The sequence below is a fragment of the Notolepis coatsorum genome, assembly GCF_963971535.1.
Source record: "Notolepis coatsorum genome assembly, chromosome: 8".
Taxonomy (NCBI): Eukaryota; Metazoa; Chordata; class Actinopteri; order Aulopiformes; family Paralepididae; genus Notolepis; species Notolepis coatsorum.
In genome coordinates, this window is record NC_140172.1 from 16,589,238 (window position 1) to 16,602,119 (window position 12,882).

Genomic DNA, 12,882 nt, shown 5'->3' on the forward strand with positions numbered 1-12,882 from the left:
CCCGTGAATATCAAATCCCTTCCTCATCCCTGTACCTCGTGAACATCATTTCCTTATACATCAGTTTTGAATTGTCTCATGTTTGGACATGGCTTTAGCACCACATTTAGACTGTTCCACGGTTCACTCCACATATGGAAATGCAGTGTCTTATCATGGTAGTGCGTACACTAAGGACTTTTAAATTGAGTTCTCCCCTCAGATTATAACCCCCCTCTCTATCAAAGAACAGTTCCTGGAAGTACATGACCTTTTGCTTTATACATTACTTGTGTGGGATATAAATGTTCTTTGTGACTGCAGCTCCTGCCATCCGTTCCCCAATAATGAACCCTCTTTCAACATCACTTAGGTCTTTTTTCCTCTTTCCATCTTGATCAAAATTTGGTTAACTGGACTTACTCCGCATTTTTATACACCCGCCTCGGAGCATGGCAGAATTTGAATTGCTAAATTGTATCATGCAGTACAGTACACCTGTATGGAAGCATCTGCCACCAAACTTACAGTAAATCTCTCTCCCTCTCCTCCCTCCCTCTCCGTGTCTCTCTCCCTCTCTCTCTTTCTCTTCTCTCCCTCTCCCTCTCTCTCTTTCTCTCTCTCCCTCTCCCTCTCCCTCCCTCTCCCTCTCTCTCTCTCTCTCTTTCTCTCTCTCTCTCTCTCTCCTCTCCCTCTCCACTCCATCTCCTCTCTCTCTCCCTCTCCTCTCCCTCTCTCTCCCTCTCCCTCTCCGTCTCTCTCTCTTTCTCTCTCTCTCTCTCCCTTTCCCTCTCCATCTCCTCCCTCTCTCTCCCTCTCCCTCTCCCTCTCTCTCCCTCTCCCTCTCCGTCTCTCTCTCTTTCTCTCTCTCTCTCTCCCTCTCCCTCTCCCTCTCCGTCTCTCTCTTTCTCTCTCTCTCTCTCCCTCTCCCTCTCTCTCTCTCTCCCTCTCTCTCTGGTTCTTGATTGGCTGACATTGACCCTTGACCCCTGTGTGTCCCCAGGGTCCATCACCTGCACTATGAGCAAGACGAGGAAGGTGACCCGCGATGGTCGACGGCTACCGGGAGGGAGACTATGACTACAGTGGCCACAGGTATAACCTACACACACACACACACACACACACACACACACACACACACACACACCACACACACACACACACACACACACACACACACACACACACACACACACACACACACACACACACACACACACACACACAACACACACACACACACACACACACACACACACACACACACAATGGTAATGCATTGGAAAGCTCCATATCTCGAGTGGAAAAAAGCTAATTGGACTTCATCTCTTTCACACAACCATGATGATTCATACAGTAGTTATTATAGAAGAGGAGCGGATATATAAAGGTTAAGAGCCTCTCTTCACACACACTAGTGGAGCTTGTAACTAGGGAGGCACCGATCCGACTTTCTCAGTCCGATAGCGATACCTGGGCTTTGGGTATCGGCCGATACAGAGTACCGATCCGATACCATTGTTCAATTAATAAACTGTATGCCTCACTGTGTGCAAGGCAACATCGGGATTGACTTAAAACATTACTTTCCCAACTTAGTGAAACTAAATGTAACAAATTAACACATATATAAATTTACTGGATTTGTTATTTATTATTAAAATTAAATAACAAAGAAAATTAAAATAATAATATTCTATATATATCTTTTACAATGGTCTCCGATACCCAATCTATTTTACGAATACAACAATTAAAATGGTAGTACAATCTTAGTCCTGTCCCATCTTGACTACTGCAGCTGATGTGTAGAGAAATTCACGTATTTGATTGCATGCTAGAATGAATGATAACCGGTTAACCGTCGGCAGTGTGATAGTAAGGGGTTAACCTTCTGCAGTGTGGCAGTGTGGCAGTGAAAGGGATAATGTACGACCAGAAGGGGGATAAATCCTGTCCCCACCGCCGACAAAAATGAATGACCGGAGGTATAGAGACATGAAGAGAAGAGGCTGGTGAAACCCCTCCAGCCCAACCAGCACCCCCCCCCCCCGCTAGTGTGTGTGTGTATATTGGATTATGGCAGAGGAGATGAGAGGATGGATGCGTGGTGTTGAAATGCGATATGTGCCTTGTTATCGGTAGACGACAAATCATTATTATTATTATCAGACATTATATTATGGAGCTCTTGTGCACTAGTTCATTTCTCCTTTGCTTTCTCTCTCTCTCTCTCTCTCTCTCTCTCTCTCTCCTCTGTCTCTCTCTCTCACTCTCTCTATAATTTAAGAAGAACACTCAATTTGAAACAGCCTAGAGCTCGAAACACGCACATGTCTGCGTCAGTTAAAGGAGTGAAACTCTGGAACAATATACCGGATGAAATAAAAAAACAGCAGGAGTATTTTTAAGTTTAAAAGATGTTTAAAAGCAGGGTTATAGAATCTTATAGTAAAATTTAACCTACAACCTGTTTTTTTTTTTTTTCTACATGAAACTCTGGTATTGCAGACGAATTTTTGATTTTCCTATGTTGGCTTATGTTCTTTTCAGGAACGTTTATTGTTGATTGTTGATTGTTGATTTTTTTTGTTTGTTTGTTTGTTTGTTTGTTTGTTTGTTTGTTTTATCTTGCAAACTTTAACTTTTTTGTTCTTTTCTGGATCGGTTTTTGTTGATTTTTGATTGTTGATCTATTTTTTTGTTTGTTATATTTTGAAAACTTTTTTGTATTGTTTTTTGAATTAGGGTAGGTTGCTCTATATGCCTTCAGCTTCAAACCTATCCTTTTCATTTGTTTATTTGTGAAAATGTTCGAAAAATTATTTGTTTGTTTATTTATTTGTAAACATTTGAAATAAAATAATTCATTCATTCATTCTCTCTCTCTCTCTCTCTCTCTCTCTCTCTCTCTCTCTCTCTCTCTCTCTCTCTCTCTCTCTCTCTCTCCCCCCCCTCCCTCTCTCTCTCTCTCTCTCTCTCTCTCTCTCTCTCTCCTCTCTCTCTCTCTCTCTCTCTCTCTCTCTCTCTCTCTCTCTCTCTCTCTCTCCTCTCTCTCTCTCTCTGTCCCTGACATTCCAGAGTGAAATCCAGCAGCTCACCCTCCCCTCCCCCCAAGAAGAGGAAGAAGAAGAAATCTGGCCACCGGAGGAGCCGGTGAGTAAAGGGCTCTTCTTACAGTAACCTCCGCCCAACAAGGCCGTCGGTTAACCGTCTGTAGTGTGATAGTAAAGGGTTAACCTTCTGTAGTGCGGTAGTGAAAGGGTTAAAGCCATTAGCCACTGTGTGTGTGGGGGGGGGGGGGGGGGCTACTATAGGAGGATACTGTAGGTGTGTACTACTTTACCACCTAAGGTGATGATTTTCTGTGGCGTTGCACAGCATGCAGTCACCCGTGGATTATATAATAATAATGATGATGATGATAATAATATAATAATAATAAACTTTATTTGTATAGCACCTTGCATACAGAAACTGCAGCTCAAGTGCTTCACAACAGAAAAAAACTAAAGACATATAAAATCACAGTTTTTCACATTAGGATCTAACATCCAACAGGCCACCTTGTTTATGTTTGATTCAGTTTTAAATAGACAATAATAAAAAGAGTAAGATAAAATAGACGGAGTAAAATAGTGCAATAGTGCAGTGCAATAAAATAGTAGAATAGAATAGACATGAAATGAGCACATAAAGTGCAGACAGTTTTTTTTTTTTACAGTGCAATAAAATAGTTCTGGATTACTGTTCAACAGTTCAAAGTCGTCTTTACCTTCTCTGTTTGGTATCCACAGTTTAACACTTGACAGTCTTCCCTCCTGCTTGATACCCACTTTGACCCTTTGAACCTCCCACTCAGAGCAAAATGATGATGATGATGAAAACTTTATACCAGACTCAAGGTCCATATTACACATAAAAAAACAATACAAAAACAAGGACAACAACGTAGATTAAAATACATAAAGGCATCGATTCCAATGTTTCCACAAACCAGAGGAGTACCTTGTATCGCTTTGTTTGACATCAGTAATGGCACCTCAGCAGAGCATGGAAGGTGGGGACATTTTTTGTCACAAACATATAGCTTGCACTAGTCCGTCTTGGGAGCTTAAGGAGGATCCTAAATGCATCATTATATGCTACCTGCAGTTTTCTTTTTTCATTTTTGCTGTGCTATAATTACACCAGAGGTGTGCAGTATAAAGCGGAGTACAATAGGCTCTGAACAGGCTTATTTTCACAGTGTGCAGCACTGGCGCTGCACATCAACATCATCTCATATGTCATCAGTGATATTGTGACCCAAATATCGCACACTCTTCACCACATCTAGAGCGCAGTCAGACAACAAGAAGGAGGGAAACTTTTGCTTCTGGTCCTCCTTAGTTTTCACAATAATAACCAGTGATGCCACAGATTATTTGTAAAAATAATCTGATTACTGATTAATCCTTTAAAAAGTAATCTAGTTACTTTACTGATTACTTGATTATCAAAGTAACTTAGTTACTTTGAAAGTAACTAGGTTACGAAGTCACCGTCGTCCCCCCTGCTGCTGCCACAACATAAGAATGAAATTTTTTTTTTTTTTTTATAATGCTTTATGAAAGTGCATAATGTCATAATCATGATTGGCTGCTCAGACAGGTCATCATGAGACGTCATCAGCCATCAGGCCATATAAGGTCACAGCTGTCCACTGCTCAGGCACTATAGGACAGTGGTTCCCAAACGAAATAAAATAGAAAATGTATATACTATAATTTTAATAAAAAATAAAATTGTAAAACGGTTGTGTAATATAAAACATGGTATTATAGTTTGTTATTCTCATGTGTGTGTGGCTGTGTGTGTGTGCGAGCGCATGTCCCCATCTCCGGTCTAGCTGACTGTACCCCTGGCTCTCTTATCATCAGCATTATGAGATAGTAACTAAATAGTAATGCACAGCCACTTGGAAAAGTAACTGTAATCAGATTACTGGCTTGTAAAAAGTAACAAGTTAGATTACTATTTACTGAAGAAAAAAAAGAAAAAAAAAATCCTAACTATAAACATAGGAACCCCTCTGTTAGCCCTTTCACACCGGCAAGCTCCAGCTCCGGATAAATTAATTAATGTTACAGAAAAAAAAGAAGTATCCAAGAGATTTGAACCGGGGACCATATGGTCCACAGGCAGGGGACTAACCAGTTGAGCTATAAAAGCTGTCATGAATTGTTACTGACTAATCCATCATTTACACTTTTCAAGTGCCAATTGCGGTCGTCGTCCATTACTTTGGCATTAATAAATCAGATATCATGCGTGTGTGCTTTTGTGTGTGCCTCTGGCGCTGACTCGTTAAGCCTTTCCCTACGCATATTCATTTCTGGAGCATTTCTTTATCCACTCTGGCGTGATGGTGTATTGTACTCGCAAATCGCTTCCTGTTGAATATTTCTCTCTCTACGCTCATAGCGAGGGGGGCGTACTAGCGTAGGTCAGTGGCCAATCAGAGCGTAAAACGGGAACCCGGAAACACGAACACGTTGGTAAAAAGCATAGACGCCTACCGGCTACAGAACAGATAGCTACCGGCTAACAGAACAGATAGCTACCGGCTAACAGAACAGATAGCTACCGGCTAACAGAACAGATAGCTACCGGCTAACAGAACAGATAGCTACAGGCGAACAGAACAGATAGATACCGGCTAACAGAACAGATAGCTACAGGCGAACAGAACAGATAGCTACAGGCGAACAGAACAGATAGCTACCGGCTAACAGAACAGATAGCTACAGGCGAACAGAACAGATAGCTACAGGCGAACAGAACAGATAGCTACAGGCGAACAGAACAGATAGCTACAGGCGAACAGAACAGATAGCTACAGGCTAACAGATAGGCCGCAACCACCATCATCAGAGAGATGAATCTATTAACTCTTTCAGTGCCACGCCTGGTTTTCCGTTTTACCGCTTGAATGCCACCATCGGCGCCAATGTTAACGTTAATATCGCCTAATCTATGTTTTAAATTATGGCTATGTGTCTAATCTGCCATCGCATTATCAAAGACTATTTTCCAGTCAGTGCTGTGAAGGCAGATTGTTTTTTTATCGCGTCGTTTCCGTTTCAGAGCTGTTAGAAAAGCCCCCGTTTTGATATAAAAAACAGCTCATTCTGGAGCATTCTATGAAAATCGTCTTTTAGTGGAATATTCCACAACGTTGATATTCGTCGGCCTTTTTATGAATCGTTTTCAAATAAACGCTAGATGATCAATATTATACGTGCACGCAAGCACATTACGGCCGCGCACTGATAATCGCTCCGTTGATTTCCTCACAGACTTTTACAGTGAAACCGAAAGAAGACATTTCACAAAACAGCTTATAACTTCATCAAACTTACTCCGATTATCCTACCACTGATAACATAGAGTCCTTACCTGACATCAGATGGTATCCAACTGGTATATTCCAATTCCTGATCACCATTAGAAAAAATCGATACGTGTATGGATCCAACGCGACACTGTAGATCTCCATGATCCGCGGGGATCTGAGGCTCCAGAATGAACTGTGGTAACCCCGGCTGGATCAGTGAACTGGAAAATGTGGAGTACCGGATTTTTTTCCCCATTCATTTTCATTGAGTCCATTCCAAAATCACTTATGTCATCTGGGAGACGACAGGGGGCGCTTTTTTCCACAGTGATCACCGGCGCAGCTCGGCTATACTCGGGTAGACTCGGGTGATGCAATAATTTTTCAGATCGCAAAAAAGAAAAAAAAAATTTCCGAGAAATCTCGTGAGTGGCACGCAACCACCTATAAAAAAACCAGAGAAATCTCGTGAGTGGCACTGAAAGAGTTAATCTAGGGTTCATTAGACCATCAAAGACTTTCCATTTTGTACAAGATGCTATGTTTATGAAAATAAACATCCTGCTGAGAAAAGAGAGACCATGTTTCCAGTGCTTTTCTTCTGTTACGGATGCATCGTCAACCTCCCTCTCAGGGCAAAACCTCCCTCTCAGGGCGCAGTTCCCAGCCTGGGTCCCCCACACAGTTGTAAACCCTGACAGTCTTTCTTCCTGCTTGATACCCACACAGTTCAATACCTGACAGTTTAGAACCTGTAATAAAAGAGTAAAATAGTGCAATAACATTTTTCTGAATGACTGTTTAACAGTTTAAAACCGTCTTTACCTTCCCTGTTTGATATCCACAGTTTACAAACCTCCCTGTCAGGGCGCAGTTCCCTCTCTCAGGGTGCAGTTCCCTCTCTCAGGGTGCAGTTCCCTCTCTCAGGTGCAGTTCCCTCTCTCAGGGTGCAGTTCCCTCTCTCAGGGCGCAGTTCCCTCTCTCAGGGTGCAGTTCCCTCTCTCAGGGCACAGTTCCCTCTCTCAGGGCGCAGATCCCTCTCTCAGGGTGCAGTTCCCTCTCTCAGGGCACAGTTCCCTCTCTCAGGGTGCAGTTCCCTCTCTCAGGGTTGCAGTTCCCTCTCTCAGGGCGCAGTTCCCTCTCTCAGGGTGCAGTTCCCTCTCTCAGGGCACAGTTCCCTCTCTCAGGGCGCAGATCCCTCTCTCAGGGCGCAGTTCCCTCTCTCAGGGTGCAGTTCCCTTCAGGGCGCAGTTCCCTCTCGCGATAACTTTGAGAGGCTGCATCCCCGATTCTCTTTAGGCTGTGGTAGGGAACCTTCAATAGACCAGTAGTAGTTGATTGTGATATTCTAGAAGGCACATAGTTGACTATAGAATTTGCAATGTAGCTTGGTCCTGTTCCATTTTGTAACGTTTTGGGGTTTGCTCTCCTCAGGGAGCAAACATCTAGCGTTACCTGGTGGGTAAGTGACCTGTCTACCGGTCCTAATCACCCTCATTCGTACTTGGTGTGACTCGTTAAATGTCTCTTTATATTCTCTTCCGTGTCACACAAACACCGCCAGTCGACCACTAAACTGTCCGTGAGTATACCTACATGTTTAGTCTTATGTTTAGTCTTATCGCTAAGGACAAGTTTGTTTGTGATGTTTTGAATCGCTGTGCCACTTTGATGGCCGATTGAATTTTGTAAAGGATTATTCTTATCCTATGTATATGCAGCTCAGTCATTTGACGGAGTTACTATTTAGTGTGTTTTGGAGACCTTGCTTTCTCCCCTTTGTTTTCCCCCATTATTGTGACGAATACTATATATTGTGAATAGATTTAGCGCGTTTTGGAGACAAGATTTCTCCCCTTTTGTTTATCCCCATTGTGTGCGTGTTCATTCAGCTACTCTAATTAAAGACGCAGTGCTATATTCGAAAATCAACATGTGTTTCTTGTCGTCTCTGTTCTGCACTGCATCCAACACACTACTGTACCAAACTGTAACACATTTAGTGCTTTGTATATAAGGAGGAGGACCTTCGATTCTAAATATAGACTGAGGATTGTTTTGACCGGTTCCCACCTTTATGATGAAGATAATCAAGATGAAGCGTTAACCCTCGTGGCTATATTGGGTTGCATGGCAACGTCAAGCGTATTAGAGTATGTATTCACACGTCGACATGTTCATTGGATACAGTTACTGTACTGCACGTGGTAATGCATTAAAAGAGCCTAGGTGGTTGACAGAATTAGTGTGCGTTATTATACTGAGTCCCAAAATATGTACAGAGGATATTATGCACACGACTAATCACACGTTGATTTACAGCCAGCTACTGATATTACAAAAGTGAGCAAAAGTATGGAATTATGTTATAGAGTGTAGATTAGAGCAAGAAATAGATAGTGTACAAACCTTCAGAGTGCAGAACATTGGGCCAAACGGTTAGCTAAACCACATACCAACACTCGGCCTACACCTTATCTGTATGGGGGGGGGGGGGCTGATACTGCTGTTGAAGAGGTTGAATTTTCAACTCCCTCCCTGGACTGTAAAATACTCAAATTGTGAAGATTTCACGTGAATGTCGTCCGTTTGCACCACTATTATCATGTAGAGGCAGCGATGTGCACAGGTACGGGCTATTGTTGCCGGGCAACAGCTCGTTTACTCTGATTGGCTGAGTTGCCCCTCTGGGGAGCCTTTTTTGTTTTTACATAAGAAATTAACTGCAAATTTGCTGCAAATACAGGGAGGGGCAAGAAGGCGCATTGCCCCCCCTGGTGGCCCCACGGTGAAAAACGTCACACCAAAGTAGCCCTTTTGAGTGGCAAAAACTAGAGGGACGTGCCCCATTGGTGCCCTTCAATGTCTAACCGTGACCATGTGCCCCCACAGTTAAATTTTTAAAAATATTTACTGTATATACTTAATTTACTTTACCTTTATTTTGCAGATAAAACATTAAGAACAGGTTTCTTATTTACAATGTCGATCTGGTCCAAGAGGGCCCCAACCATGAATACAAATATATATATATATATATATATATATATATATAATATATATATATATATATATATATATATTAATAATAAAATAAAAACACAGTTATGAATACACATAAACAAACAAACAAATAAATAAACACAGGCACAGCCTATGTACAAAATAAATAAACAGGGGAGGAGTAGGGGGGGTGAAAGTGTGTGTGTGTGTGTGTGTGTGTGTGTGTGTGTGTGTGTGTGTGTGTGTGTGTGCGCGCATGTGTATGCAAACAGATGCGTGTGTCTAGGTGCGAGTATGAAGATGAATGAGTGCAGAGAGGGAGAGCAGAGAGAGGGAGAGCAGCGAGAGGGAAGAGAGCAGAGAGAGGGAGAGCAGAGAGAGGGAGAGGAGAGAGAGGGAGAGCAGAGAGAGCAGAGAGCAGCGAGAGGGAAGAGAGCAGAGAGAGGGAGGAGCAGAGAGAGGGAGAGGAGAGAGAGGGAGAGCAGAGAGAGGGAGAGCAGCGAGAGGGAAGGAGAGCAGGAGAGAGGGAGAGCAGAGAGAGGGAGAGGAGAGAGAGGGAGAGCAGCGAGAGGGAGAGCAGCGAGAGGGAAGGAGAGCAGAGAGAGGGAGAGGAGAGAGAGGGAAGGAGAGCAGAGAGAGGGAGAGCAGAGAGAGGGAGAGCAGCGAGAGGGAGAGGAGAGAGAGGGAGAGCAGCGAGAGGGAAGGAGAGCAGAGAGAGGGAGAGGAGAGAGGGAAGGGAGAGCAGAGAGAGGGAGAGCAGAGAGAGGAGAGGAGAGAGAGGGAAGGAGAGCAGAGAGAGGGAGAGCAGAGAGAGGGAGAGGAGAGAGAGGGAAGGAGAGCAGAGAGAGGGAGAGAGAGAGAGGGAAGGAGAGCAGAGAGAGGGAGAGCAGAGAGAGGGAGAGGAGAGAGAGGGAAGGAGAGCAGAGAGAGGGAGAGCAGAGAGAGGGAGAGGAGAGAGAGGGAAGGAGAGCAGAGAGAGGGAGAGCAGAGAGAGGGAGAGCAGCGAGAGGGAGAGGAGAGCAGAGAGATGGGAGAGGAGAACAGAGAGGGAATGAGAGCAGAGAGGGAGAGAGAGAGGGAGGAGGAGAGCAGAGAGAGGGAGAGCAGAGAGAGGGAGAGCAGAGAGAGGAGATCAGAGAGAGGAGAGGAGAGCAGAGAGAGGGAGAGGAGAGCAGAGGGAGGGAAGGAGAGCAGAGAGGGAGAGAGAGAGGGAGAGGAGAGCAGAGAGAGGGAGAGCAGAGAGAGGGAGAGCAGAGAGAGGGAGAGGAGAGCAGAGAGGGAAGGAGAGCAGAGAGGGAGAGAGAGAGGGAGAGGAGAGCAGAGAGAGGGAGAGGAGAGAGAGGAGAGCAGAGAGAGGGAGAGGAGAGCAGAGAGAGGGAGAGCAGAGAGAGGGAGAGCAGAGAGAGGGAGAGCAGAGAGAGGGAGAGCAGAGAGAGGGAAGGAGAGAGAGGGAAGGAGAGCAGAGAGAGGGAGAGCAGAGCAGAGAGAGGAGAGGAGAGCAGAGAGAGGGAGAGGAGAGCAGAGAGAGGGAGAGGAGAGCAGAGAGAGGGAAGGAGAGCAGAGAGAGGGAGGAGGAGAGCAGAGAGAGGGAGAGGAGAGCAGAGAGGGGGAAGGAGAGCAGAGAGAGGGAGAGGAGAGAGAGCAGAGAGAGGGAGAGCAGAGAAAGGGAGAGGAGAGAGGGAGAGGAGAGAGAGAGCAGAGAGGGAGCAGAGAGGGAAGGAGAGCAGAGCAGAGAGAGGGGAGAGGAGAGCAGAGAGAGGGAGAGGAGAGCAGAGAGAGGGAAGGGAGCAGAGAGAGGGAGAGGAGAGCAGAGAGAGGAGAGGAGAGCAGAGAGAGGGAGAGGAGAGCAGAGAGAGGGAAGGAGAGCAGAGAGAGGGAGAGGAGAGCAGAGAGAGGAGAGGAGAGAGAGCAGAGAGAGGGAGAGCAGAGAAAGGGAGAGGAGAGAGGGAGAGGAGAGAGAGAGCAGAGAGGGAGCAGAGAGGGAAGGAGAGCAGAGAGAGGGAGAGGAGAGAGGGAGAGCAGCGAGAGGGAGAGGAGAGCAGAGAGAGGGAGAGCAGAGAGAGGGAGAGCAGAGAAAGGGAGAGGAGAGAGAGAGCAGAGAGGGAAGGAGAGCAGAGAAAGGGAGAGGAGAGAGGGAGAGGAGAGAGAGAGCAGAGAGGGAGCAGAGAGGGAAGGAGAGCAGAGAGAGGGAGAGGAGAGAGGGAGAGCAGCGAGAGGGAAGGAGAGCAGAGAGAGGGAGAGGAGAGAGGGAGAGCAGCGAGAGGGGAGAGCAGAGAGGGAGAGGATAGAGAGGGAGAGGGAGAGCAGAGATGGAGGGAGAGGAGAGAGAGGGAGAGCAGAGAGGGAGGGAGAGCAGGGAGAGAGAGGGGAGGGATGGAGAGGGGAGAGAGGGAGAGCAGAGAGGGAGGGAGAGCAGGGAGAGGAGAGGAGGGAGGGAGAGGGGAGAGAGAGCAGAGAGAGGGAGAGGAGAGAGAGGGAGGGAGAGAGAGGGAGGGAGGAGAGAGGGAGAGAGAGAGAGGGAGAGGAGAGGGAGGGAGAGGGGAGAGAGAGCAGAGAGAGGGAGGGGAGAGGAGAGGGAGGGAGAGCAGAGAGAGAAGAGGAGAGAGGGAGAGAGAGAGAGAGAGGGAGAGGAGAGGAGGGAGAGAGAGGGAGAGAGAGAGAGAGGGAGAGGAGAGGGAGGGAGGGGGGAGAGAGAGCAGAGAGAGGGAGGGAGAGGAGAGGGAGGAGAGGAGAGAGAGGGAGAGCAGAGAGAGCAGAGAGAGAGCAGAGAGAGGAGAGCAGAGAGAGGATGAGGAGAGAGAGGGAGAGCAGAGAGAGGAAGAGAGAGAGAGAGAGGGAGAGCAGAGAGAGGGAGAGAGAGGGTCAAGTGGTGCTACTGACTGAATGACCGTAACGACGCCTGAGGTCCAGCGTTATGTCCAGCGCTGTCTTCTTCTGCTGCTGATAAGAACGATAATGTCCACAAACAAGTGGGATTAATAAGTCATAGACGGTCTTCAGACAGACTTCTCTTGTATTATTCATTTTAAAGAAGGTAATGTTGAAAACAACAGTGTTTTTGTTTTTAGTTTTGCTTTGTCGCTCTATTGTCTTTACATTACTTGCTAAAATTAATTAATAAAAGAGAAGTCACTGATTCAGGCTTGTTAAATGTGCTGCAAATCCTACCTGCTTTATTTATAGAGATGGATGGTGTCGGAGCACAAAGAGAACCGTGGATCCGACAGAGAGAGGTCATGGAAGACTGGAGAATTAGCTCATCCAATTGTTTAGTTAATAATAATTAAACAACGATGTAACATTACATCAGTCATTAAGACTTTTTTGATGAGAGGTTCTGTTTTGCAGTGTTAAGAGGGTTTTAGGACACACTAGTTTGACTTCTCTCTCTCTCTCTCTGTCTCTCTCTCTCTCTGTCTCTCTGTCTCTCTGTCTCTCTCTGTCTCTCTCTCTCTCTCTCTCTCTCTCTCTCTGTCTCTCTCTCTCCCTCCCTCTCTCTCTCTCTCTCTCTCTCTCTC

The 12,882-nt window shown here is 45.7% G+C and overlaps 1 protein-coding gene across 1 annotated transcript in view; it reads left to right on the plus strand.

The window, feature by feature from the left end:
• The window catches only part of srrm3 (serine/arginine repetitive matrix 3), a gene marked incomplete at both ends in the record, with an annotated part of 83,775 nt that overhangs the window by 28,430 nt on the left and 42,463 nt on the right, over positions 1–12,882 (plus strand). Inside the window, 1 exon segment of the mRNA XM_084320321.1 lies at positions 3,064–3,138. Within this exon segment, the coding sequence (XP_084176447.1) occupies positions 3,064–3,138 (75 nt within the window).